The 25,338-nt window shown below is 46.4% G+C and overlaps 2 protein-coding genes across 3 annotated transcripts; both read right to left on the reverse strand.

Annotated features, from left to right (window-relative positions):
• Nucleotides 1-4,478: 4,478 nt before the first annotated feature.
• Nucleotides 4,479-15,919, reverse strand: LOC311310563 (doublecortin domain-containing protein 2C-like; the record flags this gene model as incomplete). The annotated part of the gene is made up of 11 exons (XM_084440073.1): nt 4,479-4,801; nt 7,867-7,971; nt 8,758-8,877; nt 9,130-9,230; nt 10,151-10,256; nt 13,837-13,894; nt 14,112-14,261; nt 14,415-14,546; nt 14,949-15,025; nt 15,405-15,453; nt 15,633-15,919. The coding sequence occupies 11 exons, from the start codon at nt 15,917-15,919 to the stop codon at nt 4,730-4,732; spliced, it is 1,257 nt and encodes a 418-aa protein (XP_084296199.1). The 3' UTR covers nt 4,479-4,729.
• Nucleotides 15,920-16,163: 244 nt separating this feature from the next.
• Nucleotides 16,164-19,872, reverse strand: allc (allantoicase). 2 transcript variants are annotated; one of them, XM_084440270.1, is made up of 11 exons: nt 19,656-19,872; nt 19,491-19,541; nt 19,273-19,360; nt 19,035-19,154; nt 18,862-18,941; nt 18,619-18,751; nt 18,332-18,487; nt 17,772-17,845; nt 17,592-17,700; nt 17,226-17,344; nt 16,164-16,718 (listed from the first exon to the last, which is right to left on the reverse strand). In XM_084440270.1, the coding sequence occupies exons 1-11, from the start codon at nt 19,740-19,742 to the stop codon at nt 16,542-16,544; spliced, it is 1,194 nt and encodes a 397-aa protein (XP_084296396.1). In that variant the 5' UTR covers nt 19,743-19,872; the 3' UTR covers nt 16,164-16,541. The 2 variants fall into 2 exon arrangements, 1 of the variants encoding a protein (XP_084296396.1); XR_014630507.1 differs by having other exon boundaries at nt 16,578-16,718; nt 17,226-17,406.
• Between the last annotated feature and the right edge of the window lie 5,466 nt (nt 19,873-25,338).

A 25,338-nucleotide genomic window follows, 5' to 3' on the forward strand; every position in this document is an offset into this window, starting at 1 on the left:
CCTCTCATTTCTTTACATACTAAATAGAATCATATGTACCATACTGAGACCCACTCTAACATGTTCCAGTGGCATGGCGAAATCATCGCATGTGTATCCCACATCTCACAAATAACACACTTCAATTTCATTTGTATTGCGGTTTTTACAATGTTGTTTTCACCGTGGTTGTAAAATAATAAAACACTTATTGTATCATTCACTAGAACCATGTTAATGTGTTCTGTATAGATAGATAGATAGACTGTGAGATAATATTATATATAAATAACTATGGGGATAACATCATTTTTTCCCAATATGGTCTTTTGCCCTGCTTTACTAGCCAAGCCAGTACCACAGCCCAGCTTCCATCATTACCGTGTCTAATAAAGTTTTATAAACACACTCTCTGAGGAGGAGGGCAAACAGGGCCACACATGGAGGGTAATTGCTGTAATTTAGCTGCCCACGAATAAACGCCTGACAGGCTGACATACATGTCCGCCTCGGCGCTGATGCTTCGCAGACGGGGTCAGAGGTCAGGTCCAAGAGCAGCGTTGTGACTGGCTGGCTGACCAGGAGCAGGGGCGGAGCTTGCACAGCTGTCTGACAGGGACTGGGCCGCAGTTCAGGGTTTTATGGATGTTCAAACATGGACTACTAGCTCAGACACATGAACAGGCTCTCTCCTCGATGGGTCACCGCTAACAACACACACTTCGTGACACTGTCTTGGTTCAGTTTCAATCAAATAAAGAGAGACAGTTGGCACCATGACAATTTGGCTTTTTAGGTTTCTACGTCTAAGAGACCAGACAGGTCCTTGCTTGGGACGCAGCTCTACAGGTCCTCCTGACCTCATTGTATCAATGGGCTCCCTTGTTCTCTTCTACCTAGTCCACCATCTAGTACCTGACTTGTCGTCTGACAAAGGTTACCTTACTGCTTTTCATTTAATGAGGTTTTCCCAAGGCTGGACTTCCTCAAAGAGGAGAGACCTTTCTGAGCAGGAGTAAAATTGCACAGATTCAGAGACCACGGCTCTAGCAGACTTCCTGAAATGCCATTACGGTCAGAAAGGCTTGTGTGGGGATTTCACAGCGTTGAGCCCCGGGCGCACGAGCCCCCGTTTGCCTTCCAAGATGTCACGGGAGTGAGCGAACATAAATTCTGATCAAGTGCCAATAACGAATGCAAAGCAGGGAGCACGGTCCACTTTTAACCTAAGGGGGGCTTAAGGGGGGGCTTTACGGGGAGCCATTGACGCGGCAACAATGGCCGGCCGCGGTCTGCCCCCCACTGTCCTGCAAATGTGGCTGGGCTCTCGAGGTGGTGAGGGCCTCATAGGGAGGTCTCGGGGGGGTCCTGCTGTGTTTGGACACCTGTTTGCATTTGGACCCCCCCTCCACCCCCCACCCCCCACCCCCCCGGCAGTGAGAGCGCTATTGTGGCTGACCACCCACACGGCTGGAGACAGAGCGCGCTGGCCGGGGCAGGGCCGGGCCCTGGCGCTAAGCCGTATCTTTGTAGGCCATCTGCTGCAGGGAGAGCGGGGGCACCGCCGCCACCTGCTCCCGCCGAGCGGCCGGTCAAGGAGTGTCGGGTCGGTGAGAGTGTGAGATCTCCGGCCCGAGACCCTGTTCTGAGAGTCCAGGGACCGTCGGAAGGGCGCTGATAAGGGGGGGAAGGGAGGCTGAAAACGAGCGATGGCACGAACCGCGGTCATCTCTTTCTGGTGTAACAAGACGCTGCTCCGGCACGCTTGGAACTTAAGGTTAGAAACAAGGGAGAGAAATGCCAGAGAAAAGATCGATGTAAGTCCCCAGTGAAGTAGTGGGATAATTAGTCCTGACAGGGGATATATGGGGTGTCTCCTGTTGTGTTGACCCTACATGCAGCGCTGACACCGCGCCCTTCCCGGAGGGGAAGCCTATCTGGGACTGCTGTGAGTGGCTGAGATGAGGGGTCGGAAAAGTCGCTGTCACTGGACCGTCCCCGGAGACGCCTCCCCTCCCAGCATGCCTCTCTCTCCCTCTCCCAGGCTCGCCGTGGCAACCGCAGCGAGAGGTGATATCACTCAGTTCGCATTCTTATTTTGGGAGCGCTGCCTCAGAGCGCCGGCCTTGGCCTTGGCCTCGGGGCCCCCTCCGCCCCCGGGCATCACAGACACTCTCTAGCTCACGTCTTATCACTCTGCGACTGAGGGGCCCCCCTGGGTCCGCCATCTAAGAAACACATAGACACTTCATGCACAGCCTTCCATGATGTCAGCATAACCCCCCCCCACCCCCACCGCACCCTCCCAATGTTCCCTTTGGAATGAACTGTCTGTTCTTTACAGTGCTGTCACAGATCTTTGCCCTCCATATCTGCGCTCAAACCAGGCCTGAGCAATGTTTCATTCAACGGTGCTGAGAGACGGCTTGCACAGTCCAGAAATCCGCACGGGAAAACGCGGCTGAACGAGCCCAACACTTTTCCAACGTCTTTCACAGAAAAACAAAGCAGTTCAATATAAAGATTACCCAACTGCGGCACCTTCCAGCTAGTCTGTTCAGATGTAGCGGAACAGCCCGATCCACCAGGGAGTGGCATGTTGTCTGCTCCCTCTCTCTCTCCTTCTCTCTCTCTCCTTCTCTCTCTCTCCCTCTCTCTCTCTCTAACAGCCTGCTCACAGAGCCCCTCATCCCCTGCGGGGCCCCTGTGAAGGCGGTCTAATCTCCAGGAAGGTCTGCATTGTCCTCACGTCCAGACCTGATTTACTGTTGTCGACAGGTAGACTCCGCTCTAAATCTACTGTACGGCCTGTCATAGGGGGGAAGATGAGGTTGAAAATGAGCGATATGCAAGTGTTGGGGGGCCGGGGATAGTAGGCATTAGATAGTAGGCTCTCCATAACACTGACAGCATGTCAACTCCAAGATGGGCTACTTGGTGCGGTTAGCAGTTAGGGTTACCACCGCTGGAGATTCACGCAGAGCGGTTCTGTCAGGGGATGCAAGGCCGTTAAGCGTGCAGCGGTCTACGGCCTTAACCAATGGTGCTGTGCGCACATCATAACCTAGTATGTTTAAAGTTGATGGTTTTAATAACTGCAGGCTGGCTACTCATCTGTATTCTGCTATGGACCAGAAACAATAAACCCGCCAATTCTATTAGAAAACAACTTCAAATTGTACACTTGATTGTGTCACCTATTGATAAAACGGCAATTCTATACCAATTATGTCTCTCCGTTCTTGATAAAAGTGGAAAAATTAATTGCTGACCATTACAGTATTCTGGGCAGATTGGCCTAATTGACAGGAAAACAACCTAGGGCATAGAGCGTTATTATCTAACAACACGAGCAACTATACACATGCACGCACGCACACGCGCACACCCACACACACGCACGCACGCACACACACACACACACTCTTTCTCTCCTTCCCTCACAGATGATATAAGCAGAACATAAGCTGTTCCTCTGTTTAGTTCTGTTGGAAGGAAAAGACTGGTCTTCAATTTTTCATGACATTATAAAATAACAAGCAAATCTATGGCATCTCAGAGAGCCTATTACAGCTTATGGCTTCAGCTTTAAACCATGTGTCCTGGCAGACATGTTATACTGCCTCAATTATAGACTTAATGAGCTGATGTAAAAATGGAGTGTTCTCTACCAGTCGTGTCCGTCTCACATCTATGAAAATATTTCTAATTGCAAAATGATTATCACTGCAAGAGAAAATGGCTTAATGTCGTTGCTCTGAGCAACTAAGCAATCCAATAAAGGTCTGGATGTGATGACAACATTATGGTCTCAGACAATGGTAGCCAGCAACTGATATTGGGTTTCTGTCATATTCTCAAAATAACAGGGAATAGCGTTTGTGTGTAATTTGAGAAAAGACAAGAAAATGTATCCAATATGTTTTCAAGAACATGTACAAGAGCAAAGTAGACTAAAGGTACATATTGATTTTAACTTGTTTTAATGGACAGTGGCGATTTTCAGAAAGGATGCCATTGTCCCCTGTCCTTTCCATTATTGATAAACTTGAAATAGCTTATGAATCGTGAGGTTGGATCTTGAAAGTCTGAATGAATTTCGTAGGGATCTATAGAGACAGTCAAAGCAGGCCTAACGTTGGACATGTTAAGACTGTCCCTCTGTCCCCCCCCTCCGTCTGCTGTTCCCAGACAGGTGATCCTTCTACCGTCCCGCTGCAGGTCTGCGTTTCTCGCTCTATTCCGGCGACGCTCGGTGAAGAACCACAGCCTCGGGCCGAAAACGTGAACAAACTTCATTATATGCATCATTAGGCCTTGTAGTTTTTAATATCCACAGATGTGTACAGAGTGTTGCGTGTGCTTTATTCTCCTGGGTTAAATATCGTTAGGTTATTTATTAGATGATTCAGTTCACTTTTAATCAGCGAGGTGATTCATCCCCAGAGAGGAGAGCGGGGCCTTGCCACACCCATACTTACCTACAGTTGCCCCGCTGTTACGATTTAGGCATTAGGAGAAGTAACAGAACCATTTATCTGAACAGTGGGGAGAGAATTCATCAGGGGGAGCCCCTGAGAGCCCCCCCAGGCAGCTAAGTTCCAGTGTGATCACACGCACTCCCAACCTTACCGGGCCACGTGCCAACACCACCAACACCACCAACACCACCAGCAACAAGCACGCAGGCCGAAGAACCCAGGACGTAGCTGTTGGGACGAGGATGTGTTTTATTGGACGCCATGTCAGGCTATAGACGGACGTGACGTCTGCCTTCTGCTTTGGCCGCCGCCGCCGGTACGGTGGGGAGTTTCTTTAGGTTCTGGAGGACGAGAAGAGAGCAACAGAGAGCGGAGGCATTGTGTTAGGGGACAGCGGATCAGGAATGTCAAAGGCATAAAACGCGTCTGTCTCCGCTTGCATGCAGTGAGAGGGCAGGGCTGATGGAGGTTCTGGAGATGAGGGAGGGTGGGCGCGTGGTGGGGGATATATAATGTCAGATTAAGTTAGAGTGGGGCCGGGCAGTCTGAGATGCACTCTGTGATAAATTATAGATTAAGTTAATCTCAGCATGTCTTGTGGCCCTTGACGGTCGACCGCCCGGAAGAAAATAAGCAGGATGCGGACTCACGCAGACGCGCCTGACATGGGTTCACCCCCCCCCACCTCTCTCTCTCTCTCTCTCTCTCTCTCCCTCTCTCTCTCTCTCAGAGCTAACGTGTGAGGAGAATCTAGTGGGATCTAATGATTTTTCAGGACAAGGAGAGACTCTGCATGAGTCTTGAGTTTCAACAGACCCCCGGAGGCCTCAACAGACCCCCGGAGGCCAGCTAGTCAGCGCCACCACACAGGAACACTCTCTCTCTAGCTCATCACAACAGACACAACAACAAGCTTCTTTATACTCTACCAACACCCACATTTTAAAAGCGTAATTTTTCCTCTGAAGAACACCGCTTTGCTCTCTTAATAATGAAAATGAATGTGATTACACGAATGTGACAAAATGCCTCAACGTGGCTTTGGTGTAACTGATTAAACCAAGCCTCCCCCAGTGACTTGGGATGATAATCAAGATGCAAATTTAGTGGGAAAGGAATTAAGGAAGGTGTCAGTAGCCATGTTTCCATTCACTTGTCAATCGAATTGTGTAAGGATCGCTAAAAATATGAATGTGAATAAAGCCGGTGAACGTGCGTTTCCATTTAGAGCTTTAAATCGGATAAAGCATTTATCACAAAATACTTTTATCGAACAAGAGAAAATCCGATGATATCGACAGTACAAACTTTTTGACGATTTTCATGATTTTTAATCGAATTTTACTGTTTCCATAAGGCATTTTTAATTAGATATAACTTAATTCGCATAAAACGTGTGGATGGAAACATGGCTATTGTTGGTTCTTAGAATTTTCTCCCAGCCTTCCAACGCAGACAAAAACTATGCCGGCTAAATCGTGTCTTTGTTCACTAGGACCTCTAGCCATTCATGAATCAAACAATCAGAACTCAACCAGAACAACAGGAAGGAAAGAGGAGAGAGTCGTCCTCTTCATCACTGTCACACACCACTCGCACACACGCGCGCAGGCCTGATTTACACACACAGTGAAATTCCAATGAGTGTGAAGGGCATCATCAGGCAGTCACTCACGGCTGTGTGTGTGATAAACTGTAGACCGGAGTGTTAGCGCCGAGCCAGGCAACCATGTCACAGTCACACACAGCCACAGCAATGCCCGCGTGTGCGGATGCATATACATGTATATGAGTGTGTGTGTGTGTGTGTGTGTGTTAGCATGTGATACGTGTGAGTTATGATATGCCATGAGCTCTGAACACTATTTTGCCTTCGATCAATCATGGTGCTTTATTACTGATATCAGCAGGCTGACGGTGTCACTGTAAATCGCTGGGTCATTGCTCACACAGCCAATAGCTTTTGAAGGAGATGTGTGTGTGTGTGTGTGTGTGTGTGTGTGTGTGTGTGTGTGTGTGTGTGTGTGTGTGTGTGTGTGTGAGTGTGTGTATGTGTGTGTGTGTGTGGGGCGGGGGGGGATCCTGGGTCAGCCAACAGAAACTACAAGAGTCAATGTGTCAATGAGTGCAAGATGACATCATTTGCTGCAGGGTTATGCTGTCCAGGAGAGTGAATGGCTGCCTACAGTCACTGTGTGTGTGTGTGTGTGTGTGTGTGTGTGTGTGTGTGTGTGTGTGTGTGTGTGTGTGTGCGTGCGTGCGCGCATTTATGTTTATGTGTGTGCGGCCTCCTCTTTTAAGAGCTCTAAGGAGCAGCGTGACTCAAAGCACCCCTTTAATCACTGTGTTTCATGGCATGTTTGAAGACGTTAACACGGAGCCACAAGGAGTAATCAAGAACACTGCAGACCCTGACAGAGGGCTTTGATCAGCGAGGCCTCGCCGCAATGATTATTAATTGCCACGCAGGACTGAACAAGGACAGCCACGTTCACTTCCGTAGCGAAAATCACCCGTCAAAGTGCAATCGGAGAGCGCGGCGTCCCTCGGCGGGCGCAGAACAGGGAAGCGCCGCGTTTGATCGGCTAGCCGGGACGCTACGCCGAGCTAGCCGAGACGTTTTCCCACAAGTGCGCTGTTCCTATGCGGGAGCTGGCGCTGAGCAGAGCGCAGCCGCGCGGGCGAGTGACGGCAGGTGACGACCGGAGTGAGTAATGACGGTCCGGTGGGCGGGGGGGGGGGGGCGGGGCTGGACCGACAAGGCCGGCAGGCTAGAGGAACGGCTATGAGCCTCCGGACTGCGTTGGCCGCTGGTGACAGTGCCTGAGGTTGATTAAAGTTGACCTTGGAGCGATGGAGGTGAGCTGCAGGGAGCAGCTAACCAGAGCTGGCGGTGATGGGCACCGGAAAACACCGCCAGATGGATGAGGAGTAATTGCGGTGGAAAAGACTAAAGGAAATCGATGAGGGGGAATCGATGACTATTTGATTTTTTTTTATCGCTAATTTCTGAAGAAGAGAGGGGGGGGGACAATTGATCTGGCATCCCCTTTTGGTATTGGCATTTCTCACGTTATTAATTGAGAAGAAATGCTCAGTTGACTGATGGATAAATCAGCCAGTATCATTAAATCTAAATAAATAACTATGATGAGGAGAAAATGGCTGCCTATATTCACCTTGGTGTTTGTGAGTAAATTCCCTTCGAGGAGAGATACTGATGCCTCAGCATAATGCTGGAAGAGCCTTAACTATAGATATACGATACTACATCATAGTACTCATCTCCTCGCCTTCTTCTGGCTGGTAAACAGAGCCTGACGTCAGGCAAGGTGTGGAGACGGGGGAGGGGGGGCGGGGTTAGGGACAGATGACGGCTGCTGCTCTCTGTCAACTATCCACATACCTGCTCCATCCCAGCAGGGGGCTGCAGGGTCTTCGTGTCTGCGCTGTTGCCTGTGGGGGTCTGGGTGCGAGTGACCCGGCCCGGCTCAGGGGCCAGACTGGAGAGCTGGGAGGGATCGAGAGGAGAGAGAGAGAGAGAGAGAAGGATCAATAAGGATACCTGTACAGCGCTAATAAGGATACTTGTATCATTCACACTTGAACAGTAGGGATGTAATGATAACCGGTATAGTGATAAACCACAACAAAATACAATGAAATTCAACAATAGAATTATCTTCAAAACCGTGTTTCATTGCTGCACTTTGAAAAACTCACTGTAAATACTGTCCAGCATCAACCAAAGTTACTTACATACTTACTTACTTTAATCAAACAAAGTTAGCAACAGTCTCCAAGACGTATTATTTTAATGTTTATGCAAAGTGCATTGTGCTGCCAATTTTTTTTTTCAATAGGTGAAATGATTTCAGTGCGTGTAGTTTTTGAACATTGTCAGCACATTTTAACAATACCGTGATCATTTTGGTCACTATAATCGTGATATGAAATTTTCACACCCTTACATCTCTATTGTACAGTAATGTGTTTTTGCTGTAGCAGTAGGCTACTGTATGTAAGCTGCTACTACTACTACTACAACATGTGCCCTCAGAGTCATTGAAGAGACTGCGGTAGAGACTCGAGGACAGCGGATAAGTTAATGAAGTCACCATCGAGGTGCTGAGCAACACCAACCGACTCGCTCTCTGTTTTCTTCACCCGGAGAACAGCTATGGTTGGCGTTATGTCTGTGGCAACTCATAAATCTCTCCGGCATAGGTGCCGGTGTCTGCGGCTGGCCCACCCACACGGAGGTCCCCGGGGGAGGGCTGTGGACCGGCGTGCTGACCTTCTTGGAGCTAGCTGACGAAGGCACGGTGGAGCGAGACGTCTGACCTCCACTGTCTGGACCAGAGGCGGCAGCGGCGGCCACGTCACACTGTTCCTCCTCCACGACCTTCGCCTCAACCTCAACACACGCACACACACACACACACAGACATAAAGATAAACACACACTCTTATGTCACTCCCGTGGAAAACAAAGCCCATGGGAATGGCACCACATATGGCCCCCCCTGCTATAAGAACATGTCTCTGATATGTCCACGTCTTTAGGGAATTTGGAGGAATGACTACCTCATAAGCCCCTGTAATCCAGGCCGTCTCGTTTTACGGTGTTCTGTTCATTTGTGGGCTTTCCCCGGGGGAGTCGTGTTACCTGGTCGATTGGCAGGTCCACTTTTATTTGCGAGTCCTCTTGTATCTCCGCAGCCCCTGCGGTCTCCCTCCTTCTGGCTTTGGCTCTGAACACGCTGCCCTCTGAGGAGAGCCATTAATCACTATTACTGCTCACGCTGACAGTCAGTCAGCCGGCCAGTCAGTCCGTCAGTCAGCTGGTCAGTCAGTCGGGCGGTCATTCAGTCACCTGGCCTCTCTGTGGTCACCTCAGCCACTCCCACATTTCTCCTTTAACCGTGGCCTAATCAATGAGGCTGTCAGTCAGGGTTAGCGTCCCGTCTGTTTACACAGGCAGGCCGTGTTCTCCAGCCCTAAGAGATTATATAGTCCTTCTCCCCCGCGGCGCCAAACCCCCTTAACCCCCCCTCCAGGACGGGACATGGTTGAAGGGAACACCGGGATGGTAACGACTCCAGACTGAGAACATCTGGAAGTTTCCACGGTGGCAATACATGGGAACAGGTAAAAAGGGCGTTATTAGCAGGAATTGCCCTGCAGCACAAGGTGGACGGGCACAGAATGTAACAAACAAAACGGCCATTATCAAAATGCAAAACGCCATCCGAACCCATCTCCCGTCTGATGGAATAGTGATGAAATGAATGATTGATAGCGGTCCTCCTGACTCCCTCAGGAGCACGGGAGAGAGGGAGGGAGAGAGAGAGAGAGAGAGAGAGAGAGAGAGAGAGAGCCCATCCCTGGCAAGGTTGAGAATACTCCCTGCTGGCGCTGAATTAATTTATGATCCTATTTGAGGCAGAGCTCAGTAAAATATTCACCTCGTAGCCGATGCTCCCTCCCGGCTGCGGGGGTGCCTTACCGTGATTTAACGGGGAGGGGGAGGCTCTCGAGTGTATTCACACCGGGACCCCCGCACCCACACGCGTATACACACGTTTGCACGCATGAACACACACACACTGGCGGGTGAGAGACACTCATCTGGAGAGCGATAGCGCGTGTGTGTGTGTGTGTGTGTGTGTGCGTACCTACATACGTACCCCCTGATGAGAGGCGGAACCGGGTCTGGGAGACCTGCTTCTGTTGCTCGGCTCTCTGAGTCTTGGCGTAGAACAGAGAATCTGCCTCGAGTCTGTGATCTGCAAACTACAGCACATGATACGATGCAGCTGCGCGTTGGTGAACGCAGACCATAGTCAGGCGGGGGTGCATCTTTATATGCATGAAGCCGTTGTTCCCGTCGAACGGCGGCGTCGCCTCAGTGATTCACTCGCCTGCTCACCTCATTCACATTCTGACCAAGTTCCTGCTGTTACCTGGGCGGGCCGGCTACGCTAAATAATAAAACAGCTCGTATTCGGGTTCTTTTGAATAAGCGTTATGTTTACTCAGCAAGGGATCAAACGAACAGTGTGTTAAACCCATATGTTATTTTCGACAGAAATGTATTCAACCTTGATTCGAAAGTTCCACATACATACGTGTTTCTTTACTTGTGTCACACATGTTGAAAGCGATACTGTTACATGTACACGGCCTATATTTCACACGAAGAAAGTGACAAATACAGTAACGGATTATGGAAAACAACATTAATATTAAACTAAGCTGTAAGGGCACTGCGTTAAATAAACATGAATGAATTGTACATACAACAGTGTTATGAAAGAGGGTGTCAGTTCATGTGTGTTGTTTTTCATGCCTCGTCTTTCCAGTCAGCTTCCCCCCCCCCCCCTACACTGCTCTAAGTTGTTCAGCCGCTGATAAGCTTAGCAGGTCCCCGGTGACTGTGCTGGCATTGAATGAGTCTGGTTCCAATACATCTCATGCACAGCCAATCAATCACTGGCTAGCACTGCAAACTAATCATTTATTGATAGAACGGAGCAGCCATGAATTTCTAATAGCATTCGTCTTATTTAACAGTCCAGATCAAACAGTGAAAATCCAAACACGCTTGGAGGGAGAAAAAAAAATAGTTCTTGGGAATATCTTTCTTTTTGGCAGCGAACAGGCAGTTATTGATGGGAAGGCCCGAGAAATGAGAGCGATCGGAAGAAGGGAGAGAAACACAGAGAAAGAGAAAGAGAGAGAGAGAGAGACAGACGGACGGACGGACGGACAGACAGACAGAGAGGTGTGGGGGGGGGGGGGGGGGGGAGGGGGGCTTTGGGTATGTGGGTAACAAATCAGAATTTCACATGCATTACATATCAACACCCAGCATCTGGGTGAAATATCCCTCTCTCTCTCTGGAGAACAGGGGAAAGTAATTCAAATGTTTTATTTATTTTTTCCATCATGGTGCTTTTAGTTGACTCCACCAGGGCTTGGGGGCTTGGGGGGAAGTGAACTGATCTCTTTGTGTCTCTCTCTGAAGCCTAGACTGCGGGCGTTGGCGTTTGTTAGCACGCTAACGCGCTGTCTGGGGACCTGAAGGATGTTTATTAGCCAGCCTCCTCACAAACCCAGGCTGGGGCTAAGTTCACTGATCAGCCTTTGAATTCCAAGTGCCCTCCTGTGAACGGGAGATATCAGAAATTCACACCGCAGGCTGATATTGACAGAGAATTGGACTCCAGTCAGAGCCAAGTTCAAACAGCTTTGCTCAATGCCACTGACCCTCATAAGAAGCATTTTGTTGAGCTCTTTTCATTACACCTGCTCTACTTTCCTGTTGAAGGCCGGAATATTGTTCAATATTCAGTGGTCTTTGTTCCAAGCCACCCTGTGGCAATAACCGTGACATATCTGGCCTTGATGAAGCCCTAGTTGAACTTTAAGAAGTTCTGAATTCCACCAGACTCCCACAATGTTACACAATCTAACAACAGAGAAGAACATAGGCAGCGACATGCAAAACTGCAAACATGCTATCAACACAGAGAAAATAGAAATCACACTAGAGCCTGCAATTGTTGCCCGCATAGTGTGTGTACAGTATGTGTGCAAACTCCTAAAAAGAAGACGGGGAATTGAGGACATTTAAAGCTCAAAGAGACCAAACTGCCCGGCTGCAGTACAGCCCCATACATCACAAAACCCTGGGAAACGGCCAGGGATAAAAAATGTCAAAAGAAATGTCAAATAATGACAGATAAGCCGAGACATTCTTGCACTTAAGTTGGCCCGGTACTCCGCCATCAAAAGCGGAGCGTTAGAGTGATGGACCGGGCTGGTGACCCCGCCACAGGGCCCCCGGCTCAGACGTCTTCATAGCAGGCTCCCACGCGGCACTGAAGTGGACGTTAGATAGAAGCTACGGGGGCCAGCGGGACCCAGGCAGCACCTCGATCATGACCTACGGCACAGAGCAGGGGCTGAGCCTGCAGACGGGGCAGAGCACTATTGATGTGGCGAGCCACAGATAAGAAGACAAAGTGTGACAGAGAGTCATGCAGAGAGAGAGAAAGAGAGAGAGAGATAGTGATAGACAGAGACAGAGAGAGAGAGAGGCCATGCATACAGTAGCAGCGACACTGCCTTGAGGACAGCTGAGAAAATAGCAGGGTCGTTGTCGCCCCCTTCTGGGTTGTACTGAGAAAGCAATGCAGCATTTTCCAACAGCGACCAAAATATGACATAAAGACCAAAGTCAAACGCTTATGCGACTGTTGGTTTGCCGAATGCATCGTGTTCAAATGCACATTAGATAAAAACACAGTGCTGCACTTCTTCTAGGGAATTGGAGCATATCAACTCAAATGGGCAAAAACCTTTATGAGGTGAAACGCACTTAAGATCATTAAAACAGTAAGAGGGCAGCAGAGAGATCAGCACTATTAAATGTGTGTGTGTAATTGAGATTGAATTGGATAAGCACTATGCCTTATACAACTTGCACAGCCTTTCTAATCTGATCTTTCATTTGCATCTTAAATGACTTCACAATGCGGATGAGTTAACGAAGCATAGTCAGGTGATTGGGAGAGTGTGGTTGTCGGGCAGTGGAGCAGCTCTCTCCAGCACATGACTTATTGTTGGGAACCGGGCTGTCATTTTTCATGGTAATAAAGAGACATCAGATATTTCACATTGACCTTTTCTAAAACCAAAGAGCTGAGTCTGCACTTCACTCCCCCTCAGTCATTTGAGCTCTATATGTGAGACACTTATCTTCATCCCCACAACGGTGTCCTGGAATAGTGACAACACGTGTGTGTGTGTGTGTGTGTGTGTGTGTGTGTGTGTGTGTGTGTGTGTGTGTGTGTGTGTGTGTGTGCACATGTGTGTTGTATGTTGTGTGTATGTGTTGTGTGTGCGCGCTATCGCATGAGTGAGCATCATACATTGCAATTAATCACAATAGAGATTGTTTCACTCAGGAGAAATGAAGGATGTCTGGTGTGCTGTGTTTCCCCATGGTCAATCTGTTCAAGGGCATCCAAGGCCGCAGGATTCTGAGAACCTCATCAATATTTGTTGTGGTTTGACATTAAAGCCACTTAACATTCTCTGATTGGACGCCTCAAGTAGGGGAACATTCTTAGTTAATTGGTCATTAAACACATACAGTTAGTACAGCCTCTCTTATGGTTTTGCTAACATTGCCTTTTAAGAGTTGTTTGATGCAATGGAATAACAATACTTTTATCAAAGCTCACTACTTTTTTTAAATTATTATTATTTTATTTTTTTAATCAATTGATCAAAACAAAGTTATTTGAAATTGCTCCCGTGCTGTTTAGTATCAAAACCTTCATAGTGTTCGTCAAGAAGTACTTACCAAATCTCTTGGATTCTTTCCTTGCCTTATCACTGGTGGAAGAAAGTCACCATGGACTCTGGGGAAAAAAAATACATTACATATTTTTAAATGAATAAACGATGTGTTCCAGTGACACACCGCAGATCAGAAGGCATATGGCCTCTGTTGAATTCGTATCTGTGTCCCCTTGGAAAAATGCACTCAGCATATGGTATCACTAAAGTACATTATATCTCCTACCCTGGCTCCTGTCCTGAATACAGATAGCTAGCCACAGTATCAGAGCTACTCACCCAAGACTGCCCTCCTGGAGGACGCCTTTCCTGGGAACCCAGCTGAAGTATGGCCGGACTCTGAACCTCTCTACTCCTGTCGCTACATAGTAATGGTTGTTCTCTAGCTCCACTGAGCTGGATAATGGGGTCCCATCTAATGTGCACAATCTGAGGGGAAAAGAAACACGGACATGAGGGTTGGCTGGCAAGTCAGTGTGCTGTTAGGCTACATGCGAACTTCCTGTGATATTTGTATTTTCCCTATTGGGGTGTATAAAATTTAGAGCAAAATGTCCTTGGAAATAAGGCTATTTTAAGTACCTATGTACGGCTCCTGTGCGAAGACGTACTTTCTCTGTTACCATAGCAAGCACTCTATCCCAGTTTCTCAGAGTGTACTTTGGTATCAGTATCCGAGCAGGGGGAACCAAAATATCGCCATTGGTAAAAACACTATAAAATAATACAAGAACAACATTCAGTGCCTTGTCGTCAAATAGTGTGCCTTTTCACTATAGCTACTGAACAAATCTTTATAGATTCAAAATTCAGTTTCTATTTTTTATAGGATTGAAGAGGTTACCAGTAACCAGTAATACATGTACAGTATCATTCAAAAAGGCTGTCCAGTTCTCTTTTCTATGTTATCTGTGCAAGCGTTGCTGATTTTGTTTGACTGGATGAGCTGTGTCTTAAATACAAATGGCTTTGCAATTCGGATTCAACCTCAATTGAATCAGTTAAATGAGGCATGGGTGCACTGTTCTATTAGCTCGGCTCATGATGGAATCTCTTGCTAATGGAATGTTTTTCAGCATGCCATTAGTACAGGACAACTGGGAAATCGGTACTGACTTGATAGTGCATGACTCATGGAGAATCTTCCTCCATCTAGCAGAAACGATTATTCTGCTGTGGACCACTGGTTTTATCTGTAAGAATGACAAAGGTATAACCATGACTCTGGTACTTTTTCTGTCCATCTCTCATTTTGCTTCAATTCTATCACAAAAAATCCCCCTTAATCTGAAATGATCACTTTGATCAACCCCATATCAAAGCAGGGGCTAAGTTCCTACTTTCTAGAGGTTTGTGAAATGTTAAGATGAGGAATGAAATGTCCTCTTATAACATACTTACTTGAATAAGATGAATAAAATAGGCAAAGATTCATAAAACAAGGAATTCCCTTAGCTATTATAGGATCTTTAGTGAGAAAGCAGTTGCTGCAGGCCTATTTCATCTTTCACAGACGCTGGTGTTTTCCAGTAGTCCTCATGGTGGTGCTAAGAAATTGGACAATGAACTCACCACTTCGCTCTTCTTCCGTTGGGCCTTTTTCGTGGTAATGTGAAAGTAGCTACAGGTCGAAAATTAGACATTAGAAAATGAAATGTTAAAACACTAGTCATGACAATGGGCACCTAAATGCATTACTTATGAAAAAAAACACATCGTTATAATATTCAGCCAGGCCAAGACCAGCCTATTTCTTTCACGCTTGATGATCCAGGGGGATATCATAGATAAAATGCCTACTCAAGTTTTTTGAAGCGCTCTGTTCCTGCAGCGACGTATTTCCCCCCGTGCTCCAAAGTCTCCAAACTCTGGACTCTGTGTCCCTCTCGAGGTGTGTAGACGTTCCTCACCGCTCCGAATGGGGCTTCGACTCCTCCAGTTACAGTGTTCAGAAAACTGTCGAAGGACGACACCTGACGCGGGTTGACAACAACCCTCCTCCCAGGAAAAAACGCATCTCCGTTTCGCCATATCACGACTGTCTTGATAAGTGAAGGGCGAGATACCCTGACTGGAATTCCAGGCATTGTTTGCTGTACGTGGTTACAAAGTAACCCTTAAAATATCAGCTTGAAACTCCGCACAGAATGACACGAAGGTCAAGTGTCGCACGTTAGCCAGTAGTTAGGCGATACCCTGAGGTATCTATGGCCACGTGCACTCGACTGTGCTGCATGTTATCAGGTATCCCTTGAAATGATTGGTTTGTAGGTTCGGTTGTTGACAGAATGATGGGTACGGTGTATTGACATGGAAACCAAACAATGAATGTATGTTTATGATGTCATAACCTTTATGTAAAAGCTCAGTTCACATTTAACACATTTAATTTGTATACTTACAGCCAGGAGATGTAAACTGTTAATTTTTAATACAAGAATCCTCCTCTAAATGCAGTAACATTCCAACTAACATCACTCCTCAATTTGTAAAAATAATCAATTAATTAGTCTGAAATCTAAAGTTCATATTGGTCATTTGATCTGGATAGGTTGCAAATTGGAATATAGGCCTACAATGTGATGATTTTGATCTGCTAATCATTATCAATATGCTGTCAAAAGTCGAGATCAATCTTTATCCACATGCATTCAGCACCTTAGCCTTAGCACTCACTGTTGTGTGGTATGGCATATTACTAGCTCAGTATCACAGTTTAGAGGTCAGTATTGAATGCTCGGCAGAGGAGGACGTGGAGGCCGGATGACCCCAGAGTCTCAGTCTGCTGACCCCCCCGTCGGGGGCGATGACCAGACGCACATGAGTGACAGGTCCGGTCAGAGCCAAAGAATCACCCGAGTAGAAGTGCCTGTGGTGGGGCCGGAGCTGGAGCAGAAAGAAGAGAGAGAAAGAGAGAGACAGTTCATACTCACACAAGTCCCATCACTTACCACTCATTGTAATAATGGTGTTGGAGCTGTACTGTACTGACAAATAGCCATACTGGGGGGGGAGGCTTTTGGGTATCTGACTGCCTGGCTGATGTCCAGACTGGCAGACGTTTCCCTTTACAGAAACTTGGGTGTGATTCAAATGCATTCGAGAGAGGTGTTGAGCACAAAACCTCCGATAAGACAGATATGCGCGCTTGCCAAGATCCAATTTGATTTATTCATTATACACACATTCAGTGTTAACTACTGTTAACTAAATGGCTTCCACAGACAACATTTGCATTGCCTCCCATCTGTCTGAAATATGGACATTTAAATACTGAATTAATTAAACTGTTGAATGAGAACGGGCATTTCACAGAACTATTTCCAGATGGAGATATGTACGGAGGCATTGATAATGGGTGAAAATAACTGCTAAACTAAGAAAATAACTTACTTTCTCTGGGGCCAAAACCACCTGCCACTTGCCAGTGCTCCACTTGCTGCTTATGCACTGCCCTTCCTCCTCAGCAGTCAGATAGCAGGCTTCAATCTTACAGGAGTCTGGAAAGTTTCCTGTTGATACAGTGACAGTAACACAAGACCTGTCTGGTGGGGTATGCCTGGCATCTGATGTGCTAGAGACAGAGACACAGCATCGACCATCCCAATGAGATAACCTGTCACATTGTTATAACTTTAAAATTCAGTCGGTAACATCGCAACTTGGCCAAGCTTCAGAATTGGGTAGTACATGGGCTCACTGAGGTGTAACGGAAGTGGATGAGAAGCCAGCCTGGCTATGAAACCGCTGTTGCTCTACCTTTGAAGTGGTTGGTATCGATCTCAATGCTGCTGATGACACCAGGGTGGCCCAGCCTGAACACCGCCCACTCGAACCCTGGCACCTGCAGGATGCCCCTGTCGTCCACCTGGTACAGGGCAATAGTCTCAGCAACACGGCATCTCTAATGCATGAGCCAACCAGTGAGGTGAGTACTACCTTCAGCTCCCTGGGTCTGTCCAGCCTGCGAGCTGTCTCCCACCCATCTCCCATGTTAGCAGCTCTGCCCAAACCTGTGGACGTACATCTTACATTACTGCACTGTGTGGGTGCACAGAAAAAAAGGATGACCTGTACATGTTTTGATTACACCCCCCCCCCCACCCCCACACTCACCCCGTACCAAATATGATGCTCAAAAAAATAAGCTTAGTCCTACACTTTTTTTTGTTGTAGCTGTGAATTCATAATGAGATTCTGGACCATTGCCAGTTTTCTCCAGACTTGATTGAAACTGTGGGCACATGCACCTGTCAGTGATATGTGGACTTAATTAATCAAAGTGAAGTCATATAATGACAGGAACACAGCTGGCTAAATCTGATCTAGTCTCATGTATTTTGATCATAATACAGGTGAACAAAACGTTGGTATCATCAGACACCTACAGTTATTTATAAACCAGTAAAGTACATTATTAAAAGAGCTGTTAAGTTCTCGCCTTTAAGAGCTCAATGGAAACTTATCTGTAATGCTCAAAGGCTGGCATGGTGGCATACCTATCATGTTGCGTGGGTGACCAAAGTGGGCATTGCTGTACCCCAGACAGACCCCACCATTGACCAGAGCTACCAGGTCTACCTGGTCCTGTGAGGGCACAGCAGACCAGTTTTTCTGACCAACACCGAAGACCTTCAGCCTTGCAATCCCCCCATCTGAAAACATATAAGCAAAGGCCCATCACCCAGATCTAGTACCTACAGTACATGATGATATACGGTCAAATGTACCTTGCGATGTAGTAACATAGTGTACAGCTCTGTGGCAGTAAGGCTAGACGTGTAACCTGGGTACATGTTGAGTCGTAGGTGTGTGACTCTGCCAGGGCAGGTGATGGGGAAGTAGTTATGACAGGTGTCTGAGTACCCAGGCTTCAGCTCTGTCACAGGAACAAGCTCCTCCCACAACTCAGAATGTATCTACCAATCACAAAGCATACACCAATGGTGTTCTGTGGGTGCATGTTTGTAGCATGTTTGAGTAGAGCAGCGATAAGCAAACCATGTAATAGCGAACATTAAATCAATACCTTGGCCACCGCTTCAAGCTGACTCTGAGAAGCAGCCATGCCAGTGCGGTCGCCCTCAAGGGTCAAAGCTGGGAGCTCGTCTGATTAGGTAGAGCAGACATGTTATGTGGAACGATCCGTCATCATATATTCTTGTATAATATCTTCAGTGCATATCGTTGTGTTATTCATACCCAGACATGCAGCCTGAACAGAGCAAGAGGGGGCATAGTTCCCAGTGAAGAAGGACGTGTCTACATCCAAGCCATGGATGATCCCAGGTACACCCAGCTGGATGATGCACCAGTCGTGACCTTAGACATGACATCAGATAAGATTCCCAAGCATATTCATGAAACTCCACAGCAATATGTGTAAATTGTTGACTAACTTGTCTCTTCAAAGCTGTTCTACTGTAAAAGATGGTGTCACCAGGTGTTCTTTTTCTTCTCGTCTCCCAGCCATCCATCCATTTCCCATACTCGGTGAAAGCAGAAGCTATGAACTCCGGCGGCTCTCTCTTCCCAACCACAAAGCACAGTTAACAGGCTAACAGCTTGTGAATGAAAGTAAAATGCCAGTGATGTATGATACATTGTCATCACTGCTAAATTATGAATACATAAAGTGAAAAATATGATCCACTGTACCTTCAGAAGATTACTAGCTGGAGCAAACCATTCATCAGTGGCAAATATAACCTTGTGATGAAGACGACATATGGCTTGAGAACATTAAGGTCCAGAAATTTGAGTGGGACAAGTGTGATGTCTGTCCCACCATGATCTGGAATGTCAAGATAAGAACCGACTCACCTTCCCACCAGCTGTCTCGCAGGCCAAGTTATTAAACTGCAGAAAGTCTGGTTGCTCAGTGACCATCACTGCTTTGTGGACTGCCATGCAACTATTTCAAACTAGAATGTTCACTCAGTATACAAATGTAACCAATACCCTTTAAAAATAAGTATTTTACACAAGACTAAGGCTACCTGTCGTCCCCTCCAAATGAATAGCCTCTACTCTTCAGCTAGCCAACTTCTGAAATGAAACGGGTCAAAGTACAATGACTGCACAGTCAGTGACAGCAGTGGTGTTCACTTGTGACCCAGGGGCAGAGAACATGTTTTCATGTCCAAATATTGTATGCCTGTGATCACACCCCTCTAACTCATGTTACCAATTATTCTAACATAACACATCACCCCTATGCTAACACATCACCCCTATGCTTTTTTTTTTTTTGGAGGGAAAGCTCTTCAGTTGGTTCTAGTATTGGTTCTAGTATTACCAGTGGGTTCTAGTATTACCATACATATAAAAGCAACATACTGCAGGTTACATGTGTCACTCATATTTTACTACATGGCCTGATGACACATTTAGCCAATCCACCCATGTGTGCCTCAAGTTAAGTGGGAGCAAAACTCAACACCACCTACTGAAATATGCTTTAATGTTTAAGTCAATTGGCGTTTGCATTTCTCTAAAGCGACCAAGCTACTCTAGAAAGGGATAGTCTGGAATTTTGGACACCGGGCATAATTTACAAGATTACATTGTTAACTGGATTTCAGCTTCTTCCGTACTGCCCCTCATTTAGGAGTGAAAGTGAACAATGATCAGGACCATGAACAAATGTGAGTCAGTTGCCCAAGTTAAGACTTCATGGACTGCCTAGCAACATCTTATGTAGCACTATAATACCTAGTGTAGACTACTCATTAGCATGACTGACCTGCCTACAGTATACCAAGACATGAGACTCATGACGGTAACAATTTTATTTCATCTGCACTTCAAATGTAATTCAAAAACGACATCTTGCCATGTCTGAGCTTGTAGATGCCAGAGAAGGCATCAACCTGAAAAGAGAAACAAGAAATTAACCTACTAAATATATGGAAGTCAAATATGTACCAAGAACTCTGCTCATCATTTAGAACTTGCATGACAAAATTGAAATACTAATCTATGGCACCGAATGGATAAAAATCTAGAGGTCATGAATGCAATTATATCCACCATTTGCAAACATTACTATTTAAAAGATACAATCTGATAAAAAGCACAATCTGATAAAAAGCTGTGCTCTGCATGGTTTAGCCCCCCAGTCATGGCCCAAAGGACTCTGGGAAGATGTGGGAATATACAGGACGCTTGTCCTCACCAGCCCGAGAGCCGGGGACAATGCTTGCTCTCCAACGTCGTGGAACGGGACTATACGTCACAGCACAGAAGTGCTACGCTCCCATACGCCACAAGGACAGAGCCTTATGAGAGTGACCTCACAGGGTATCCACGTTGGATTTCACATACAGCATTTACAGCCTGCAACTGCAGCAGCACCAGACAAATGTTCATGTCACAGACCTGGGGTGCTTCTGCTTAAAAAGCACGTCTTTTCCAGTTAGTTTGGGCAGGATTCTCCTCTGCAAGAGAAAACAAGGCATACATCAGATTTATTCAAACATGCATTCAGAGAAAGTCAAAACAAGCATGACATCTAATGTGCTCTGCATGCATTAGCCCCCCAGTCATGGCCCAAAGGACTCTGGGAAGATGTGGGAATACAGGACGCCTGTCCTCACCAGCCCGAGTGCCGGGGACAACGCTTGCTCTCCAACGTCGTGGAACAGGACTATACGTCACAGCACAGAAGTGCTACGCTCCCATACGCCACAAGGACAGAGCCATATGAGAGCAACCTCACAGGGTATCCACGTTGGGTTTCACATACAGTTTGCAATTGCAGCAGCACAAGAGGCAAGTAGTGTTCAGCCTCAATGCCAGTGAGACTTACCTCCTGGGACGCTTCTGCTTATTCTTTGTGTGGCTTTTCCTGGTTGGTTTGGGCAGGATTCTCCTCTGCAAGAAAAAAACAAACATAACTTGGACCACTCAAGCAGACATTAGATTGCTTCGATTTTTAGACTGCTATTCTTGCACTTTGCCTTCAGCACTAGATGATGCTCTTAGTCACTTGTCACTTGTTTTAGAAAGGAGTTCCACTTTTGAGTTCTGGCAAGTAGAACTACATTGGCTTTTCCTACGTCAAATGCAATTATTGTAAGTCACTTTGGATAAAAGTGTCAGCTAAAATGACAGTAATGTAATTGAGAAACGAGCATTGGTATCCAATGTGCTCTGCATGGTTTAGCCCCCCAGTCATGGCCCAAAGGACTCTGGGAAGATGTAGGAATATACAGGACGACTGTCCTCACCAGCCCAAGGGACAAAGCTTGCTCTCCAACGTTGTGGAACGGGACTATACGTCACAGCACAGAAATGCTACGCTCCCATATGCCACAAGGACAGAGCCATATGAGAGCAACCTCACAGGGTATCCACGTTGAACATAATCATTTAGTTAAAGTAGTAGTAAAGGGAAAATGCATGTTTAGCCCTGATTTAAGGTTACTTATGATCATACAGAATGGTTCAGATCAAAACTAGCACTTTTGAGAGTCTGATAATTGCTCTACCACCGTTTTGGTCATACAATGGATGTGGGTGGGCACCTTAAATCTTTCAAAAACATGTTAAACTCTCGATTTCAAAGACAAGAAGCTCGCCGAGGGGGGGTAATTGGTGTCCGTTGGTGTTCCGACATCAAATTGGCATCAAAGTATGAATCCTGTAGGGTTTTATTGATCATTTTATGAAATCCATTGACTTGTATTGACGCGACCGTTGTAGATATGTAGATCAATCCGCAGAGGGGATTCAGGAAGCGGAACTACTTACGGTAGCCATGTTATTGTTCATGTTACTAGGCTACCTAGTTCACAGAAGTTTACACACGCATGTGCTGCGACTAAATAGTTCTATGCTAAAGATTTAAAAAAGCCTTTCCAGATGAACTAGAATCTTACTTTATGGCGAATTATGTCAGAATGCCAACTAACACCTCGGTGAGTTTCTTGTCTTTGAAATTGAGTTTAAAATATTTTTTTTTATGATTTCAGTGCCCACCCACATCCATTGTATGACCAAAACAGTGGTAGAGCAATTATCAGACTCTCAAAAGCCTGAGTTTTGTCAACGTTTTGATCTGAACCATTGTATATGATCTAAAGTAACCTTAAAACAGGGCTAAACATGCATTTTCCCTTTACTACTCCTTTACCCAGAAATGTACAAATTCCATCTTCTTGTAGTGCAGGTTGCTCACCTTTGCTGCAGTGAAGTTCAACTCCTTCAGCTGAGCCTTCAAGTCAAGAGATCATCTCCAGTTCAAGAGCCAACAGATCACTCGTACAGTACTGGCTATGACAAGGAGACCACCCGTGGAACCATAGAAATAATACGATAGTCTACCAAATCTAAACAACCAAAAATACATGCTCAGGGAGAAGGATCTCCCAGAAGACTGGAGACGGGCACCTTTTGTTCTCAACTACCCAGGTGTGCCTCATCAGCTCCAACAACCCTCCCAGCTCCGCCCACCAGCACCATCCTGCAAGGGACACAGAAAGGGGGGGGGGCAGGCAGGGAGGATTTTACATGACGGCCATCTGTCATCCCCTCAATGTATAGCCTCTAGCCAACTTCTAAATTTAACAGGTGAAAGTACAATGCCTGTGTACAGTCAGAGACATGCTCACATGTGCCCTAGGAGGCTGCAAACATGGTTATTAATGTCCACTGTGTGCCCGAGAGTGATCACATCCCTCTTAACTGAAATTAACAATAAATTATTGAATGTACTCATGTACAGCATCACCCCCATGTCAATCTGGGGTTAGGTGTGTTCTAGTGTTGTGGACAAATCTACCACTGACCTTGTATATAAAATCAATAGTGTACTGTAGGCTACAGGTAGGTGCCACCAATATTTTGGACATGACCTGTTGGCATGTTTAACTAATTCACCCATTGTGTGCCTTGGTCAGTAAGTTGGACCAAAACTCACTACTGTAGCAAACTCAACCAACACCCCCTAATGACGTTCATTTACATTTTAGTTTCCTGACAATATGAGGAGCTGTAGCCCTCATCAGCACTTTCAAAACCAACTGTGCAGAGAAACTCAAAACAAGCATTGATATCTAATGTGCTCTGCATGCATTAGCCCCCCCGTCATGGCCCATAGGACTCTGGGAAGATGTGGGAATACAGGACGCTTGTCCTCACCAGCCGGAGGGCCGGGGACAAAGCTTGCTCTCCAACGTCGTGGAATGGGGACTATACGTCACAGAAATGCTACGCTCCCATATACGCCACAAGGACAGAGCCATATGAGAGCGACCTCACAGGGTATCCACGTTGGGTTTCACATACAGTTTGCAATTGCAGCAGCAACAGACAGTGTTCATAGATACCTCCTGGGGCACTTGTGTATGAATGTCTTTTCCTGGCTGGTTTGGGCAGGAGTCTCCTCTGCAAGAGGAAAACAATATAAACATCAGATTTACTCAAGCATACATTTAGAGAAACTCAAGAATGGATACCGAATGTGCACTGCATGCATTAGCCCCCCAGTCATGGCCCATAGGACTCTGGGAAGATGTGGGAATACAGGACGCTTGTCCTCACCAGCCCGAGGGCCGGGGACAAAGCTTGCTCTCCAACGTCGTGGAACAGGACTATACGTCACAGCACAGAAGTGCTACGCTCCCATACGCCACAAGGACAGAGCCATATGAGAGCGACCTCACAGGGTATCCACGTTGAACATTATAATTATTTGGTTAACCAGAACTCATGTATAAATTCTCTTTACACAGTGCAGGTTCCTTACCTTTGCTGCAGTAATCTTCAGCACCCTCAGCTCAGCCAGAAAAACAGAACACATGTAGCACAACCATACTGGCTGTGACGAGGGAAACCACACGTGGAAGACAATGTAATAGTTGTGGAATAGACCTTTTTCCCAGCAGCCAAGTTGAAGTGTCACAGTAGGGTAAACAGGTGCAATTTAATTAATGTGCCATTCTATTTAGCGGGTCACAGCCATTCCAGTGAGCCAGCATGCCCAATAACAGGCACTAGCTCACCTAAATTATAAATGGAACATGACCATACTTAGGTTATTAATTACACCTGTGTTTACCCTGCTAGGACACCTCAACATGGCTGCTGGGAAAGGGGTCCATTAGGTACCACAGGGGACAAAAGCTTGTAGGGTTCATTTTTGTTGTCTCAAATAGTAATTTGGTTCCCCTCGCTGATAAGTATACTCTAAAATGGTAAGTTGGTTCCCCTTTTGGTTTTAGACAAACACTTCCAAATAAAATACACAATACACAATAACAAATATGGCACGGTTTGATTTCCAACTAAACATACGTGCCCACGATGCCTCCAAACCACCAGTAAAAGAAAACGCTAGCTAGCTTAACACTAAATTAGCACTTACATTTTGTTTCCTGTTCCTTTGACAGACTTCAAGTTGAGCTTCTGGTTCACAAAACCCAGTCCAACATCTGTATAAACAAAAAATAAAATTGGCATGTGTCCAACTTCTAAACAAATGCATTAGCTAGGTATGCTCATT

The sequence above is a fragment of the Borostomias antarcticus genome (genome assembly GCF_949987555.1).
Source record: "Borostomias antarcticus genome assembly, chromosome: 6".
Lineage (NCBI taxonomy): Eukaryota > Metazoa > Chordata > Actinopteri > Stomiiformes > Stomiidae > Borostomias > Borostomias antarcticus.

Coding starts and splice junctions, on each gene's coding strand:
- allc (XM_084440270.1), bottom strand. CDS start 19,742: ATGGCAGTCCACAAAGCAGTGATGGTCACTGAGCAACCAGACTTTCTG. Junction 19,542..19,655: donor GCGAGACAGCTGGTGGGAAG/GTGAGTCGGTTC, acceptor CTTCATCACAAG/GTTATATTTGCCACTGATGA. Junction 18,752..18,861: donor AGCTTGAAGCGGTGGCCAAG/GTATTGATTTAA, acceptor TGTGATTGGTAG/ATACATTCTGAGTTGTGGGA.